At 49.0% G+C, this 19,108-nt stretch overlaps 1 protein-coding gene across 1 annotated transcript in view; it reads left to right on the top strand.

The window, feature by feature from the left end:
* LOC106606155 (CUB and sushi domain-containing protein 3) overlaps positions 1-17,056 on the top strand; it is a 492,730-nt gene extending 475,674 nt beyond the window's left edge. The window contains 9 exon segments of the mRNA XM_045717778.1: positions 415-531; positions 534-593; positions 2,353-2,418; positions 3,381-3,539; positions 4,668-4,780; positions 15,294-15,360; positions 15,363-15,380; positions 15,856-15,994; positions 16,299-17,056. Of these exon segments, the coding sequence (XP_045573734.1) occupies positions 415-531; positions 534-593; positions 2,353-2,418; positions 3,381-3,539; positions 4,668-4,780; positions 15,294-15,360; positions 15,363-15,380; positions 15,856-15,994; positions 16,299-16,458 (899 nt within the window). The 3' untranslated portion in view covers positions 16,459-17,056.
* Positions 17,057-19,108: the final 2,052 nt, after the last annotated feature.

Here is a 19,108-nt window from a genome sequence, read left to right as displayed (position 1 = left end):
CAACTTGAAGGAGCTGGAGCAGTTTTGCCTTGAAGAATGGGCAAAAATCCCAGTGGCTAGATGTGCCAAACTTATAGAGACAAAGCCCAAGGGACTTGTAGCTGTAATTGCTGCAAAAGGTGGCTCTACAAAGTATTGATTTTGGGGGGGAATAGTTATGCATGCTCAAGTTTTCTGTTTTCTAGTGTTATTTCTTGTTTGTTTCACCATAAAAAATATTTTGCATCTTCAAAGTGGTAGGCATTTTGTGTAAATCGAAGGATACGAACCCCCAGAAAATCAATTTTAATTCCAGGTTGTAAGGCAACAAAATAGAAAACATTCCAAGGGGGGTGAATACTTTCACAAGCTTCTGTAATATGTTTCCCTGATCACGTCCCTGATTAACTCTCTGTGCGTGTGTTCTCTCTCCAGCCCACTCGTGTAAGCAGCCCAAGTCCCCTCCCAATGCAGATGTGGTTGGGATGGAGCTGGCTCCGTATGGCTACACCCTGCTCTACTCCTGCCAGCCTGGCTTCATCCTGTCTGGGGGTCAGAACACAGGGTCTGCAGGTCTGATGGAAGCTGGACCGGTAAGGTCCCCATCTGCAGAGGTAGGGAAGTGAAGTCTATCTGTTTTTATACTATGATATTGATATATGTTTCCAACACAACTTGACAGATACTGAGATACATTGCCAGTGATGAGAACATACAATAGATATCTAAATGTGAAAAATAAGTACTGTAGAAAGCTGGTCATGGCTGGAACAGAAGTTGCAACTTACTTGCAGAAACTGGTTTAAGTACTGCAGAAAGCTGGTTTGGCTGAAAGAAGTCCTGCAGAAAGCTGGTTATGGCTGGAACAGAAGTACTGCAGAAAGCTGGTTATGGCTGGAACAGAAGTACTGCAGAAAGCTTAGGCTGGAACAAAGTCCTGCAAAGCTGGTTATGGCTGGAACAGAAGTACTGCAGAAAGCTGGTTATGGCTGGAACAGAAGTACTGCAGAAAGCTGGTTATGGCTGGAACAGAAGTACTGTAGAAAGCTGGTTATGGCTGGAACAGAAGTACTGCAGAAAGCTGGTTATGGCTGGAACAACAGCTGAGTACTGAGTAGAAATGGCAGCTGGATGGTCCAGGTCACTGACATCTACCTGTTCACCTACCTGCTGATACACTGACCATGACTTTGATTGTTCTGTGGTGATAGACTGGTGACAGACTGTAAGCTGGTAGGACTTGGTTTTGAGAGTAGACATTGATATACATTGATCTGAAACACTTCAAGGTAATGGTTATGGCAGAACTGAGTATCCTAAACACAATGTGAAAGCCCACACAACTTTTAAAAAGACTGGCGTTTGATCGTTTTCTTTCCAAGTGTGTGGTTTTTACATTCTGTTGTTTTTGATACTCAGTTGTTACTTCCTGCCATCAGCAGCACCTGGAAGAATCTCTTCCTGCCGTCAGCAGCACCTGGAAGAATATCTTCCTGCCGTCAGCAGCACCTGGAAGAATCTCTTCCTGCCGTCAGCAGCACCTGGAAGAATCTCTTCCTGCCGTAAACAGCACCTGGAAGAATCTCTTCCTGCCGTAAACAGCACCTGGAAGAATCTCTTCCTGCCGTCAGCAGCACCTGGGAGAATCTCTTCCTGCCGTAAACAGCACCTGGAAGAATCTCTTCCTGCCGTAAACAGCACCTGGAAGAATCTCTTCCTGCCGTAAGCAGCACCTGGAAGAATCTCTTCCTGCCGTCAGCAGCACCTGGAAGAATCTCTTCCTGCCGTCAGCAGCACCTGGAAGAATCTCTTCCTGCCGTAAACAGCACCTGGAAGAATCTCTTCCTGCCGTCAGCAGCACCTGGAAGAATCTCTTCCTGCCGTCAACAGCACCTGGAAGAATCTCTTCCTGCCGTCAGCAGCACCTGGAAGAATCTCTTCCTGCCGTAAACAGCACCTGGAAGAATCTCTTCCTGCCGTAAACAGCACCTGGAAGAATCTCTTCCTGCCGTAAACAGCACATGGAAGAATCTCTTCCTGCCGTAAACAGCACATGGAAGAATCGTCTACATTTTTTCCACAGTGCCATTGTATCTCAGTAACTATCATGTTGTGTTGCGTTAGAAACTCTATTCTCTGAGAGCTGATGTAAAATTTACACACACACACACACACACACACACACACACACACACACACACACACACACACACAGTATGTATCTTCCCTGCAGGCTCTGCAACATTAAGGAGAGGTACTGTGTTTGCAACACAGTCATGAAGTGTTTATTTTTGATAACATCCCGAGGGTGTTACTGCCGTGCTCTGAAACAGCTCTGATTTGTGAGATACATAATTCTATGTTTCTTTCCAGTGGGCTCCAAACTGACAGAGAAACCTACCGCAACCTTACAGGGAACGCCAAGCCCCAACATACACGGTAGGAATAATACAGTAACTTTACATGGTAGGAATAATACAGTAACTTTACATGGTAGGAATAATACAGTAACTTTACATGGTAGGAATAATACAGTAACTTTACATGGTAGGAATAATACAGTAACTTTACATGGTAGGAATAATACAGTAACTTTACAAAGGAGATTGTTCCATAGCTACTTATGGTAGTTATCCATACTGAGTGGACAAAACATTAAGAACACCTGCTGTTTCCATGACATAGGCTGACCAGGTGAGTCCATGTGAAAGATATGATCCCTTATTGATGTCACTTGTTAAATCCACTTCAGTGTAGATGAAGGGGAGGAGACGGGTTAAAGAAGGATTTTTAAGCCTTGAGACAGTTGAGACATGGATTGTGTATGTGTGTCATTCAGAGGGTGAAAGGGCAAGACAAAATATTTAAGGACCTTTGAACAGGGTATGGTAGTAAGTGCCAGGCACACCGTTTTGAGTGTGTCAAGAACTGCAACGCTGCTGGGTTTTTCACGCTCAACAGTTTGTATCAACAATGGTCCACCACTCAAAGGACATCCAGACAACTTGACACAACTGTGGGAAGCATTGGAGTCAACATGGGCCAGCATCCCCGTGGAACGCTTTCGACACCTTGTAGAGTCCATGACCCGACGAATTGAGTCTGTTCTGAAGGTGAAAAACTTAAGAACAGCACGTTTTCTATACTAGCAGATTGGGTGAGGGCCTCGGATTTTCACTTTATCACATACAGAATAGTCGGGCGGTTGTGGATGGGTTATTAGCAATTACGGGTGAACAAACAGCTGAAAACAGCACCACTTACTGCTATTATTACCAGCAAAACATAATAAATGGAAAGGGGAAAAAAAATAATAATGAAATAAACAATCATCATGTTTTATATGGCTCTATATAATGAATGATCTGTATTGCTGAGGTCTGTAATGTCCTGTATTCCAGTCCCTGATGACGTCTTCGCCCCTGATTTCATCTGGAGAGGCTCCTATGATTATAAGGGTCAGAAACAACCGATGACTCTGACTATCAGTAGTTTTAACAGCAGCACGGGAATAGTGAACGGGACTCTAACCGACAGCAACATGGAATTCCTGCTGTCTGGTAACTTATTTATCACGTCACCTTGTTTCTGCTTTTAGTTGTTGTTGTTGCTGTTGTTGTTTTCGTGCATGTTGTGGTTGTGTCTCACCATATTAATCAGTTTACTGTCAGAAATCTAATTGGTTGAAAAGAGGTCTTTTGTTTATCTGTGCTGACTCCTTTCCCCTTCCCTTCCCTTCCCTCCCCTTCCTCTCCTATCCCCTCCCCTCCTCTCCTATCCCCTCCCCCTCCCTTCCCTCTCCTCTCCTCTCCTTTTCCCTCCCCACCTCTCTTATCTCCCTCCCTTCCCTCTCCTATCCCCTCCCCTCCTCTCCTATCCTTTCCTCTCATCTCCCCTCCTCTCTTCTCTCCACTCCTCTCCTCTCATCTCATCTCTCTCCTCCTCTCACCTCACCTCCCCTCTCCTCCTCTCCTATCCCCTCCCCCTCCCTTCCCTCTCCCCTCCTCTCCTTTCCTCTCATCTCCCCTCCCCTCCCCTCCTCTCCTTTCCTCTCATCTCTCCTCTCCTCTCCTCCCCCTCCTCCTCTCTTATCTCCCTCCCTTCCCTCTCCTATCCTCTCCCCTCTCCTTTCCCCTCCTATCCCCTCCCCCTCCCTTCCCTTCCCTCTCCCCTCCTCTCCTTTCCTCTCTCCTCCCCTCCTCTCATCTCCCCTCTCCTCCCCTCCCCTCTCCTCTCCTCTCCTTTCCTCTCTCCTCCCCTCCTCTCTTCTCTCCCCTCCCCTCCCTTCCCTCTCCCCTCCTCTCCTTTCCCCTCCCCCTCCCTTCCCTCTCCCCTCCTCTCCTTTCCTCTCATCTCCCCTCCCCTCTCCTCTCCTCCCCTCCTCTCTTCTCTTCTCTCCCCTCTCCTCCCCTCCCCTCCCCTCCCCTCCCCCTCCCCTCCCCTCCCCTCCCTTCCCTCTCCCCTCCTCTCCTCTCCTCTCCCCTCCTCTCCTTTCCTCTCATCTCCCCTCCCCTCTCCTCTCCTCCTCTCTTCTCTCCCCTCTCCTCTCCTCTCCTGTCCTCTCCTCTCCTCTCCTCCCCTCCTCTCCCCTCCTCTCCCCTCCTCTCCTCTCCCCTCTCTCTCCCCTCCTCTCCTCTCCTCTCCCCTCCTCTCCTCCCTCCCCTCTCCTCTCCTCTCCTCTCCTCTAGGAGTGTATAAGAACCGTGAGGCCAGGTTAATGCTGCTGCTGTACCAGATGAAAGCCCTGTCCCACAGCACGTATAGCCGGGTTACCGAGGAGACCTGGGCTATGGATGGTTTTGTAAGTACCCTGGAAAACACTAGAGTCAGGTATACTGGAGAGGCTGTCAACTCTGGTATAACTGTAGAATACCTTCAGTGTGTTACTTTCTACCACAGGAGTCTCTGTTTTCACCATGGTAACGTTTACGAAAATATTGATTCAACAAATCTGATGTTGCAAATTGTTTCTAGGTTTCAACTCTCTGTGATATTGAACAGTTAGTATATTGAATATGTTTATAGGTTTCAACTCTCTGTGATATTGTATTGAACAGTTAGTATATCGAATATAAGGAATATAAGCCAACTTCTCTACAGAACTGAGAACTTCAATGGCCTTTACACAGTAACATGGTAGGACTGTACGGCAGACAGACAGCAACATGGTAGGACTGTACGGCAGACAGACAGTAACATGGTAGGACTGTACGGCAGACAGACAGTAACATGGTAGGACTGTACGGCAGACAGACAGCAACATGGTAGGACTGTACGGCAGACAGACAGCAACATGGTAGGACTGTACGGCAGACAGACAGTAACATGGTAGGACTGTACGGCAGACAGACAGTAACATGGTAGGACTGTACGGCAGACAGACAGTAACATGGTAGGACTGTACGGCAGACAGACAGTAACATGGTAGGACTGTACGGCAGACAGACAGTAACATGGTAGGACGGTACGGCAGACAGACAGTAACATGGTAGGACTGTACGGCAGACAGACAGTAACATGGTAGGACTGTACGGCAGACAGACAGTAACATGGTAGGACTGTACGGCAGACAGACAGCAACATGGTAGGACTGTACGGCAGACAGACAGCAACATGGTAGGACTGTACGGCAGACAGACAGTAACATGGTAGGACTGTACGGCAGACAGACAGCAACATGGTAGGACTGTACGGCAGACAGACAGCAACATGGTAGGACGGTACGGCAGACAGACAGCAACATGGTAGGACTGTACGGCAGACAGACAGTAACATGGTAGGACTGTACGGCAGACAGACAGTAACATGGTAGGACTGTACGGCAGACAGACAGTAACATGGTAGGACTGTACGGCAGACAGACAGTAACATGGTAGGACTGTACGGCAGACAGACAGTTACATGGTAGGACTGTACGGCAGACAGACAGTAACATGGTAGGACTGTACGGCAGACAGACAGTAACATGGTAGGACTGTACGGCAGACAGACAGTAACATGGTAGGACTGTACGGCAGACAGACAGTAACATGGTAGGACTGTACGGCAGACAGACAGCAACATGGTAGGACTGTACGGCAGACAGACAGTAACATGGTAGGACTGTACGGCAGACAGACAGTAACATGGTAGGACTGTACGGCAGACAGACAGTAACATGGTAGGACGGTACGGCAGACAGACAGTAACATGGTAGGACTGTACGGCAGACAGACAGTAACATGGTAGGACTGTACGGCAGACAGACAGTAACATGGTAGGACTGTACGGCAGACAGACAGCAACATGGTAGGACTGTACGGCAGACAGACAGTAACATGGTAGGACTGTACGGCAGACAGACAGTAACATGGTAGGACTGTACGGCAGACAGACAGACAGCAACATGGTAGGACTGTACGGCAGACAGACAGTAACATGGTAGGACTGTACGGCAGACAGACAGCAACATGGTAGGACTGTACGGCAGACAGACAGTAACATGGTAGGACGGTACGGCAGACAGACAGCAACATGGTAGGACTGTACGGCAGACAGACAGTAACATGGTAGGACTGTACGGCAGACAGACAGTAACATGGTAGGACTGTACGGCAGACAGACAGTAACATGGTAGGACTGTACGGAAGACAGACAGTAACATGGTAGGACTGTACGGCAGACAGACAGCAACATGGTAGGACTGTACGGCAGACAGACAGTAACATGGTAGGACTGTACGGCAGACAGACAGACAGTAACATGGTAGGACTGTACGGCAGACAGACAGTAACATGGTAGGACGGTACGGCAGACAGACAGCAACATGGTAGGACTGTACGGCAGACAGACAGTAACATGGTAGGACTGTACGGCAGACAGACAGTAACATGGTAGGACTGTACGGCAGACAGACAGTAACATGGTAGGACTGTACGGCAGACAGACAGCAACATGGTAGGACTGTACGGCAGACAGACAGCAACATGGTAGGACTGTACGGCAGACAGACAGTAACATGGTAGGACTGTACGGCAGACAGACAGCAACATGGTAGGACTGTACGGCAGACAGACAGTAACATGGTAGGACTGTACGGCAGACAGACAGTAACATGGTAGGACTGTACGGCAGACAGACAGCAACATGGTAGGACTGTACGGCAGACAGACAGTAACATGGTAGGACTGTACGGCAGACAGACAGTAACATGGTAGGACTGTACGGCAGACAGACAGTAACATGGTAGGACTGTACGGCAGACAGACAGTAACATGGTAGGACTGTACGGCAGACAGACAGCAACATGGTAGGACGGTACGGCAGACAGACAGCAACATGGTAGGACTGTACGGCAGACAGACAGTAACATGGTAGGACTGTACGGCAGACAGACAGTAACATGGTAGGACTGTACGGCAGACAGACAGTAACATGGTAGGACTGTACGGCAGACAGACAGTAACATGGTAGGACTGTACGGCAGACAGACAGCAACATGGTAGGACTGTACGGCAGACAGACAGTAACATGGTAGGACTGTACGGCAGACAGACAGTAACATGGTAGGACTGTACGGCAGACAGACAGACAGCAACATGGTAGGACTGTACGGCAGACAGACAGTAACATGGTAGGACTGTACGGCAGACAGACAGCAACATGGTAGGACTGTACGGCAGACAGACAGCAACATGGTAGGACTGTACGGCAGACAGACAGTAACATGGTAGGACTGTACGGCAGACAGACAGTAACATGGTAGGACTGTACGGCAGACAGACAGTAACATGGTAGGACTGTACGGCAGACAGACAGTAACATGGTAGGACTGTACGGCAGACAGACAGTAACATGGTAGGACTGTACGGCAGACAGACAGACAGCAACATGGTAGGACTGTACGGCAGACAGACAGTAACATGGTAGGACTGTACGGCAGACAGACAGCAACATGGTAGGACTGTACGGCAGACAGACAGTAACATGGTAGGACTGTACGGCAGACAGACAGTAACATGGTAGGACTGTACGGCAGACAGACAGTCACAGTAACATGGTAGGACTGTACGGCAGACAGACAGTAACATGGTAGGACTGTACGGCAGACAGACAGTAACATGGTAGGACTGTACGGCAGACAGACAGTAACATGGTAGGACTGTACGGCAGACAGACAGCAACATGGTAGGACGGTACGGCAGACAGACAGTAACATGGTAGGACTGTACGGCAGACAGACAGTAACATGGTAGGACTGTACGGCAGACAGACAGTAACATGGTAGGACTGTACGGCAGACAGACAGTAACATGGTAGGACTGTACGGCAGACAGACAGTAACATGGTAGGACTGTACGGCAGACAGACAGTAACATGGTAGGACTGTACGGCAGACAGACAGCAACATGGTAGGACTGTACGGCAGACAGACAGTAACATGGTAGGACGGTACGGCAGACAGACAGCAACATGGTAGGACTGTACGGCAGACAGACAGCAACATGGTAGGACTGTACGGCAGACAGACAGTAACATGGTAGGACTGTACGGCAGACAGACAGCAACATGGTAGGACTGTACGGCAGACAGACAGCAACATGGTAGGACTGTACGGCAGACAGACAGCAACATGGTAGGACTGTACGGCAGACAGACAGTAACATGGTAGGACTGTACGGCAGACAGACAGTAACATGGTAGGACTGTACGGCAGACAGACAGTAACATGGTAGGACTGTACGGCAGACAGACAGTAACATGGTAGGACTGTACGGCAGACAGACAGTAACATGGTAGGACGGTACGGCAGACAGACAGCAACATGGTAGGACTGTACGGCAGACAGACAGTAACATGGTAGGACTGTACGGCAGACAGACAGTAACATGGTAGGACTGTACGGCAGACAGACAGTAACATGGTAGGACTGTACGGCAGACAGACAGCAACATGGTAGGACTGTACGGCAGACAGACAGTAACATGGTAGGACTGTACGGCAGACAGACAGTAACATGGTAGGACTGTACGGCAGACAGACAGTAACATGGTAGGACTGTGCGGCAGACAGACAGTAACATGGTAGGACTGTACGGCAGACAGACAGTAACATGGTAGGACTGTACGGCAGACAGACAGTAACATGGTAGGACTGTACGGCAGACAGACAGTAACATGGTAGGACGGTACGGCAGACAGACAGTAACATCGTAGGACTGTACGGCAGACAGACAGTAACATGGTAGGACTGTACGGCAGACAGACAGTAACATGGTAGGACTGTACGGCAGACAGACAGTAACATGGTAGGACTGTACGGCAGACAGACAGTAACATGGTAGGACTGTACGGCAGACAGACAGCAACATGGTAGGACTGTACGGCAGACAGACAGTAACATGGTAGGACTGTACGGCAGACAGACAGCAACATGGTAGGACTGTACGGCAGACAGACAGTAACATGGTAGGACTGTACGGCAGACAGACAGTAACATGGTAGGACTGTACGGCAGACAGACAGCAACATGGTAGGACTGTACGGCAGACAGACAGTAACATGGTAGGACTGTACGGCAGACAGACAGCAACATGGTAGGACTGTACGGCAGACAGACAGTAACATGGTAGGACTGTACGGCAGACAGACAGCAACATGGTAGGACTGTACGGCAGACAGACAGCAACATGGTAGGACTGTACGGCAGACAGACAGTAACATGGTAGGACTGTACGGCAGACAGACAGTAACATGGTAGGACTGTACGGCAGACAGACAGTAACATGGTAGGACTGTACGGCAGACAGACAGCAACATGGTAGGACTGTACGGCAGACAGACAGTAACATGGTAGGACTGTACGGCAGACAGACAGCAACATGGTAGGACGGTACGGCAGACAGACAGTAACATGGTAGGACTGTACGGCAGACAGACAGTAACATGGTAGGACTGTACGGCAGACAGACAGCAACATGGTAGGACGGTACGGCAGACAGACAGCAACATGGTAGGACTGTACGGCAGACAGACAGTAACATGGTAGGACTGTACGGCAGACAGACAGTAACATGGTAGGACGGTACGGCAGACAGACAGTAACATGGTAGGACTGTACGGCAGACAGACAGTAACATGGTAGGACTGTACGGCAGACAGACAGTAACATGGTAGGACTGTACGGCAGACAGACAGTAACATGGTAGGACTGTACGGCAGACAGACAGTAACATGGTAGGACTGTACGGCAGACAGACAGACAGCAACATGGTAGGACTGTACGGCAGACAGACAGTAACATGGTAGGACTGTACGGCAGACAGACAGTAACATGGTAGGACTGTACGGCAGACAGACAGTAACATGGTAGGACTGTACGGCAGACAGACAGTAACATGGTAGGACTGTACGGCAGACAGACAGCAACATGGTAGGACTGTACGGCAGACAGACAGTAACATGGTAGGACTGTACGGCAGACAGACAGCAACATGGTAGGACTGTACGGCAGACAGACAGTAACATGGTAGGACTGTACGGCAGACAGACAGCAACATGGTAGGACTGTACGGCAGACAGACAGCAACATGGTAGGACTGTACGGCAGACAGACAGTAACATGGTAGGACTGTACGGCAGACAGACAGTAACATGGTAGGACTGTACGGCAGACAGACAGTAACATGGTAGGACTGTACGGCAGACAGACAGTAACATGGTAGGACTGTACGGCAGACAGACAGTAACATGGTAGGACTGTACGGCAGACAGACAGTAACATGGTAGGACTGTACGGCAGACAGACAGCAACATGGTAGGACTGTACGGCAGACAGACAGTAACATGGTAGGACTGTACGGCAGACAGACAGCAACATGGTAGGACTGTACGGCAGACAGACAGTAACATGGTAGGACTGTACGGCAGACAGACAGCAACATGGTAGGACTGTACGGCAGACAGACAGCAACATGGTAGGACTGTACGGCAGACAGACAGCAACATGGTAGGACTGTACGGCAGACAGACAGCAACATGGTAGGACTGTACGGCAGACAGACAGTAACATGGTAGGACTGTACGGCAGACAGACAGTAACATGGTAGGACTGTACGGCAGACAGACAGTAACATGGTAGGACTGTACGGCAGACAGACAGTAACATGGTAGGACTGTCGCGACAGACAGAACATTAGGCCTACCGGCAGACAGACAGTAACATGGTAGGACTGTACGGCAGACAGACAGTAACATGGTAGGACTGTACGGCAGACAGACAGTAACATGGTAGGACTGTACGGCAGACAGACAGCAACATGGTAGGACTGTACGGCAGACAGACAGTAACATGGTAGGACTGTACGGCAGACAGACAGTAACATGGTAGGACTGTACGGCAGACAGACAGTAACATGGTAGGACTGTACGGCAGACAGACAGTAACATGGTAGGACTGTACGGCAGACAGACAGTAACATGGTAGGACTGTACGGCAGACAGACAGTAACATGGTAGGACTGTACGGCAGACAGACAGTAACATGGTAGGACGGTACGGCAGACAGACAGTAACATGGTAGGACTGTACGGCAGACAGACAGTAACATGGTAGGACTGTACGGCAGACAGACAGTAACATGGTAGGACTGTACGGCAGACAGACAGTAACATGGTAGGACTGTACGGCAGACAGACAGTAACATGGTAGGACGGTACGGCAGACAGACAGCAACATGGTAGGACTGTACGGCAGACAGACAGTAACATGGTAGGACTGTACGGCAGACAGACAGCAACATGGTAGGACTGTACGGCAGACAGACAGTAACATGGTAGGACTGTACGGCAGACAGACAGTAACATGGTAGGACGGTACGGCAGACAGACAGCAACATGGTAGGACTGTACGGCAGACAGACAGTAACATGGTAGGACTGTACGGCAGACAGACAGCAACATGGTAGGACTGTACGGCAGACAGACAGTAACATGGTAGGACTGTACGGCAGACAGACAGCAACATGGTAGGACTGTACGGCAGACAGACAGCAACATGGTAGGACTGTACGGCAGACAGACAGTAACATGGTAGGACTGTACGGCAGACAGACAGTAACATGGTAGGACTGTACGGCAGACAGACAGTAACATGGTAGGACTGTACGGCAGACAGACAGCAACATGGTAGGACTGTACGGCAGACAGACAGTAACATGGTAGGACTGTACGGCAGACAGACAGCAACATGGTAGGACGGTACGGCAGACAGACAGTAACATGGTAGGACTGTACGGCAGACAGACAGTAACATGGTAGGACTGTACGGCAGACAGACAGCAACATGGTAGGACGGTACGGCAGACAGACAGCAACATGGTAGGACTGTACGGCAGACAGACAGTAACATGGTAGGACTGTACGGCAGACAGACAGTAACATGGTAGGACGGTACGGCAGACAGACAGTAACATGGTAGGACTGTACGGCAGACAGACAGTAACATGGTAGGACTGTACGGCAGACAGACAGTAACATGGTAGGACTGTACGGCAGACAGACAGTAACATGGTAGGACTGTACGGCAGACAGACAGTAACATGGTAGGACTGTACGGCAGACAGACAGACAGCAACATGGTAGGACTGTACGGCAGACAGACAGTAACATGGTAGGACTGTACGGCAGACAGACAGTAACATGGTAGGACTGTACGGCAGACAGACAGTAACATGGTAGGACTGTACGGCAGACAGACAGCAACATGGTAGGACTGTACGGCAGACAGACAGTAACATGGTAGGACTGTACGGCAGACAGACAGCAACATGGTAGGACTGTACGGCAGACAGACAGTAACATGGTAGGACTGTACGGCAGACAGACAGCAACATGGTAGGACTGTACGGCAGACAGACAGCAACATGGTAGGACTGTACGGCAGACAGACAGTAACATGGTAGGACTGTACGGCAGACAGACAGTAACATGGTAGGACGGTACGGCAGACAGACAGTAACATGGTAGGACTGTACGGCAGACAGACAGTAACATGGTAGGACTGTACGGCAGACAGACAGTAACATGGTAGGACTGTACGGCAGACAGACAGTAACATGGTAGGACTGTACGGCAGACAGACAGACAGCAACATGGTAGGACTGTACGGCAGACAGACAGTAACATGGTAGGACTGTACGGCAGACAGACAGCAACATGGTAGGACTGTACGGCAGACAGACAGCAACATGGTAGGACTGTACGGCAGACAGACAGTAACATGGTAGGACTGTACGGCAGACAGACAGTTACACAGTAACATGGTAGGACTGTACGGCAGACAGACAGTAACATGGTAGGACTGTACGGCAGACAGACAGTAACATGGTAGGACTGTACGGCAGACAGACAGTAACATGGTAGGACTGTACGGCAGACAGACAGCAACATGGTAGGACGGTACGGCAGACAGACAGTAACATGGTAGGACGGTACGGCAGACAGACAGTAACATGGTAGGACTGTACGGCAGACAGACAGTAACATGGTAGGACTGTACGGCAGACAGACAGTAACATGGTAGGACTGTACGGCAGACAGACAGTAACATGGTAGGACTGTACGGCAGACAGACAGTAACATGGTAGGACTGTACGGCAGACAGACAGTAACATGGTAGGACTGTACGGCAGACAGACAGCAACATGGTAGGACGGTACGGCAGACAGACAGCAACATGGTAGGACTGTACGGCAGACAGACAGTAACATGGTAGGACTGTACGGCAGACAGACAGTAACATGGTAGGACGGTACGGCAGACAGACAGTAACATGGTAGGACTGTACGGCAGACAGACAGTAACATGGTAGGACTGTACGGCAGACAGACAGTAACATGGTAGGACTGTACGGCAGACAGACAGTAACATGGTAGGACTGTACGGCAGACAGACAGTAACATGGTAGGACTGTACGGCAGACAGACAGACAGCAACATGGTAGGACTGTACGGCAGACAGACAGACAGCAACATGGTAGGACTGTACGGCAGACAGACGTTAACATGGTAGGACTGTACGGCAGACAGACAGTAACATGGTAGGACTGTACGGCAGACAGACAGCAACATGGTAGGACTGTACGGCAGACAGACAGTAACATGGTAGGACTGTACGGCAGACAGACAGCAACATGGTAGGACTGTACGGCAGACAGACAGTAACATGGTAGGACTGTACGGCAGACAGACAGCAACATGGTAGGACTGTACGGCAGACAGACAGTAACATGGTAGGACTGTACGGCAGACAGACAGCAACATGGTAGGACTGTACGGCAGACAGACAGCAACATGGTAGGACTGTACGGCAGACAGACAGTAACATGGTAGGACGGTACGGCAGACAGACAGTAACATGGTAGGACGGTACGGCAGACAGACAGTAACATGGTAGGACTGTACGGCAGACAGACAGTAACATGGTAGGACTGTACGGCAGACAGACAGTAACATGGTAGGACTGTACGGCAGACAGACAGACAGCAACATGGTAGGACTGTACGGCAGACAGACAGTAACATGGTAGGACTGTACGGCAGACAGACAGCAACATGGTAGGACTGTACGGCAGACAGACAGTAACATGGTAGGACTGTACGGCAGACAGACAGTAACATGGTAGGACTGTACGGCAGACAGACAGTTACACAGTAACATGGTAGGACTGTACGGCAGACAGACAGTAACATGGTAGGACTGTACGGCAGACAGACAGTAACATGGTAGGACTGTACGGCAGACAGACAGTAACATGGTAGGACTGTACGGCAGACAGACAGCAACATGGTAGGACGGTACGGCAGACAGACAGTAACATGGTAGGACGGTACGGCAGACAGACAGTAACATGGTAGGACTGTACGGCAGACAGACAGTAACATGGTAGGACTGTACGGCAGACAGACAGTAACATGGTAGGACTGTACGGCAGACAGACAGTAACATGGTAGGACTGTACGGCAGACAGACAGTAACATGGTAGGACTGTACGGCAGACAGACAGTAACATGGTAGGACTGTACGGCAGACAGACAGTAACATGGTAGGACTGTACGGCAGACAGACAGTAACATGGTAGGACTGTACGGCAGACAGACAGCGACATGGTAGGACTGTACGGCAGACAGACAGCAACATGGTAGGACTGTACGGCAGACAGACCTCTTATAAGGAGTTATTGACAGAAGATATCAGTAACTCAGTCATTTCAAAGAGATGGGTTTTGCGTGTCTGAACAAAGTAGAAGTTCACTGTTTGTCTTTTATCTCCTGTGAAAGGTCTCAGCTGAACCTGACGGTGGCAGTTTTGTATTCCAAGGCTTCATACAGGGGAAAGACTATGGACAGTAGGGATGCAGAGACTAGGTAGGTAGGATTTAGAACTAGGCTTCATACAGGGGAAAGACTATGGACAGTAGGGCTGCAGAGACTAGAACAACTCAATCTTACAATTGTAACCACCAACATTGTGTCGTCATCGTCTTCCTGTTCCTCCTCCTCTTCTTCCTCCTCCTCCTCTTCCAATTCTTCTTCCTCCTCTTCCTCCTCCTCCTCCTCTTCCTCCTCTTCCGCTTCCTCCTCCTCCTCTTCCTTCTTCTTCCTCCTCCTCCTCCTCCTCCTCTTCCTTCTTCCTCCTCCTCCTCCTCCTCTTCCTTCTTCTTCCTTCTTCTTCCTCCTCCTCCTCCTCCTCTTCCTCCTCTTCCACTTCCTCCTCTTCCTCCTCTTCCTTCTTCTTCCTCTTCCTCCTCCTCTTCCTCTTCTTCTTCATCTTCTTCTTCCTCCTCCTCTTCCTCCTCCTCCTCTTCCTCCTCCTCCTGCTCCTGGTTTCCTCCCCATGTAGGTATGAAGGTGAGAGAGACCAACATCACAACTACAGCTCCTCCTCATGTCACCAACAGTAGCTCTATGGCCATAGCCATCCTGGTACCTTTCTTTGGCCTCGTGTTGGCAGGCCTGGGATTCTATCTCTACAAACAACGGTACGTAGCTTCGGTAACCTAGTAATAATACACAGCACTTAGCAGAGGCTTCTCTCCCACGCCACACTGTGCAGTGAGTGTACAGCGAGCCACACGGCGACCACATCTTGTTAATATTGGTTTTGGTTGTGTAAAGAGAAGTGGAACATATTTCACTTTTCACTGTTCGTAGAGCTGTTCTTGACATTGAGAAGTGGTTGATACTTTAAAACAGCAGATGTACAGTAGATTGATGGAGTAGTATTGTCTCACTGACAGATGTGTGTGTACTGTGTGTGTGTACTGTGTGTACTCTATACTGTAGGAAAACAGATCAGACCCAGTACACCGGCTGTTCAGTCCACGAGAACAACAACGGCCAGGCGACGTATGAGAACCCCATGTACGACACCAACACCAAGTCTGCGGAGGGGAAAGTGGTTCGCTTCGACCCCAACCTCAACACCGTGTGCACTGTGGTTTGAAGATGTGTGTGTGTGTGCCAAACGCGCCGGGGTTTGACGATAGTTTGCCGAACAGAAAGCTTGTTCAGAAATGCGGCACTGGTTTGATGCAACACTCCGCACCGCGGTTTAACGATGGTGTTTGACGTGTGCGACGAACGGAATTGCTTGAGAGTTCTTTTGGTTTTTCAAAAATGGATGTCTTGTCTTTATAATATCTCTCTGCAACGAGTTTCTGAAGACTGCACAGCACAGCCTCGGGAAACAGGACAGCAAAGCACACCTTCAGGAACAATAGTTGTGTGTGTGTGGATGATGGATGGGTGAATCAGCAAGCAGTGTTCAAAATGACACTGTCCTCTTTTAAAACACATGTTCACCTGATTGGTGAAGTTATTCCTAACTACACTCTGAGAGTGGATGCTATGTGAATAACGCCGTCCGACATGTTGGTACACAGAGTTGTTTACGCTCTAGTCAACATCAAACAATGGAGCGTTGTTAAGGCAACCAAATGGAACCCTAGTCTTTTCCACTTGTAGTTATCAGACCTGGGTTCAAATACTATTCCAATTCCTTTAGCCTTTGTTCTAGTCTGCCTCGGAGTGCCAGAGGGGTGGAGGGGTTTGTCCTTTTGCGACTATTCTTTATGGTTCGATTGCGACAAGTAAGCTCAATAAAGCCCAAATAAAGTATTTTAAATGATATCGATCGATCGATTTTATAGGACATATTTAAAATACATATAGAGTTGACTCATTCGTCTGATCACAACAATACAATACAAATGTATCAAATCTTACTTGAACCCAGGTCTGTCTGCTAGTTTTTTTCCCCCTCAGTAGTAGTAGTATCTATCCCCTCTCTCTGCATGGCTAGGTTTAATTCCCCTGGATCTGATTTTAGAAAGTGTCTCAGACTTAAGGCCTCAATCAGATCAAGCATTAACCGGCGATACCAGACACCCACATACCTGATGATTTAGCGATGTCAGAGGTGGAACTGCGTTGGAGCTGTCAAAGGAAGTGGAACTGCGTTGGAGCCGTCAAAGGAAGTGGAACTGCGTTGGAGCCGTCAAAGGAAGTGGAACTGCGTTGGAGCCGTCAAAGGAAGTGGAACTGCGTTGGAGCTGTCAAAGGAAGTGGAACTGCGTTGGAGCCGTCAAAGGAAGTGGAACTGCGTTGGAGCTGTCAAAGGAAGTGGAACTGCGTTGGAGCTGTCAAAGGAAGTGGAACTGCGTTGGAGCTGTCAAAGGAGGTGGAACTGCGTTGGAGCTGTCAAAGGAAGTGGAACTGCGTTGGAGCTGTCAAAGGAAGTGGAACTGCGTTGGAGCTGTCAAAGGAGGTGGAACTGCGTTGGAGCTGTCAAAGGAGGTGGAACTGCGTTGGAGCCGTCAGGAAGTGGAACTGCGTTGGAGCTGTCAAAGGAAGTGGAACTGCGTTGGAGCTGTCAAAGGAAGTGGAACTGCGTTGGAGCTGTCAAAGGAAGTGGAACTGCGTTGGAGCTGTCAAAGGAAGTGGAACTGCGTTGGAGCCGTCAAATCGATGAGCAGCTGCTCTTGTGATCATTGTCATGAAGCCAAACCCCGCCCCACTCGCGTTAGAAATTCAGACCGCGAAAGTGTAGGTTATATCGATATGATAAAATCATCAAACTAAATAATGAGGATTTCTATCAGCCTAATCGAGGTGTAGATTATATCTCACATTCCAGTGTTCAAACTTGTAAACAAGGCTGCATTGGATTTCTCTTAATGAGACTCTGTGTAGCCAATGACAAGGTATAATGCCGGGAGCCGCTTGTGGATTTGACAGCTCTAAAGCAGTTCCACCTCCGACACATCAAAACATCAGCGATGCGGATGTTGGCTAAAGCGAATCTAATTTGAACGTAAGAGTTCCTCTCAGCGTGAGTCGATCAAAGTGATCTGTGCTGTTCATTTCCCACCCTGTGTGATGTCAGAGAGAGACAGGGAAACAAGAAAGGCCCGTCTCGCTCTTTGAATACTGTTCTGTACTGTCAGTGTATGTAATATCACAGTACTGGACGCCAATGATACTTAAGATTGGATGTGTCGTGTGTCTACCCTGACTGAGAACTCAATTAAGGATGTGTCATGTGTCTACCCTGACTGAGAACTTAATTAAGGATGTGTTATGTCTCTACCCTGACTGAGAACTTAATTAAGGATGTGTTATGTCTCTACCCTGACTGAGAACTCAATTAAGGATGTGTCATGTGTCTACCCTGACTGAGAACTTAATTAAGGATGTGTTATGTCTCTACCCTGACTGAGAACTTAATTAAGGATGTGTCGTCGTAGAACTCAATTAAGGATGTGTTATGTGTCTACCCTGACTGAAAACTTAAGGATGTATCATGTCTCTACCCTGACTGAGAACTTAATTAAGGATGTGTTATGTGTCTACCCTGACTGAGAACTTAAGGAGAAATGTTATCATCAAAGTACAGTATTTTCTTTGTGTGATGGAGAGAACATGAATTTCCTTTTTTCTGAGTCAAGGTTTTTTTGGGGGGTGAGTTTTGAGATAGTTGTGTATCCTCTAGCCAATGAGTCTGAGAGAGTTACTGCACATGCTGTACATGTTGCTCTGTGTCTGTCCCATGGATGTTGACTGGAATAAATGGGTGTTTGTTTTTACTGAAACAG

Source organism: Salmo salar, chromosome ssa05 (assembly GCF_905237065.1).
Source record: "Salmo salar chromosome ssa05, Ssal_v3.1, whole genome shotgun sequence".
Classification (NCBI taxonomy): domain Eukaryota; kingdom Metazoa; phylum Chordata; class Actinopteri; order Salmoniformes; family Salmonidae; genus Salmo; species Salmo salar.
The sequence above is the reverse complement of the archived record's forward strand: the minus strand, read 5'-3'. Positions and strand labels throughout refer to the sequence as shown.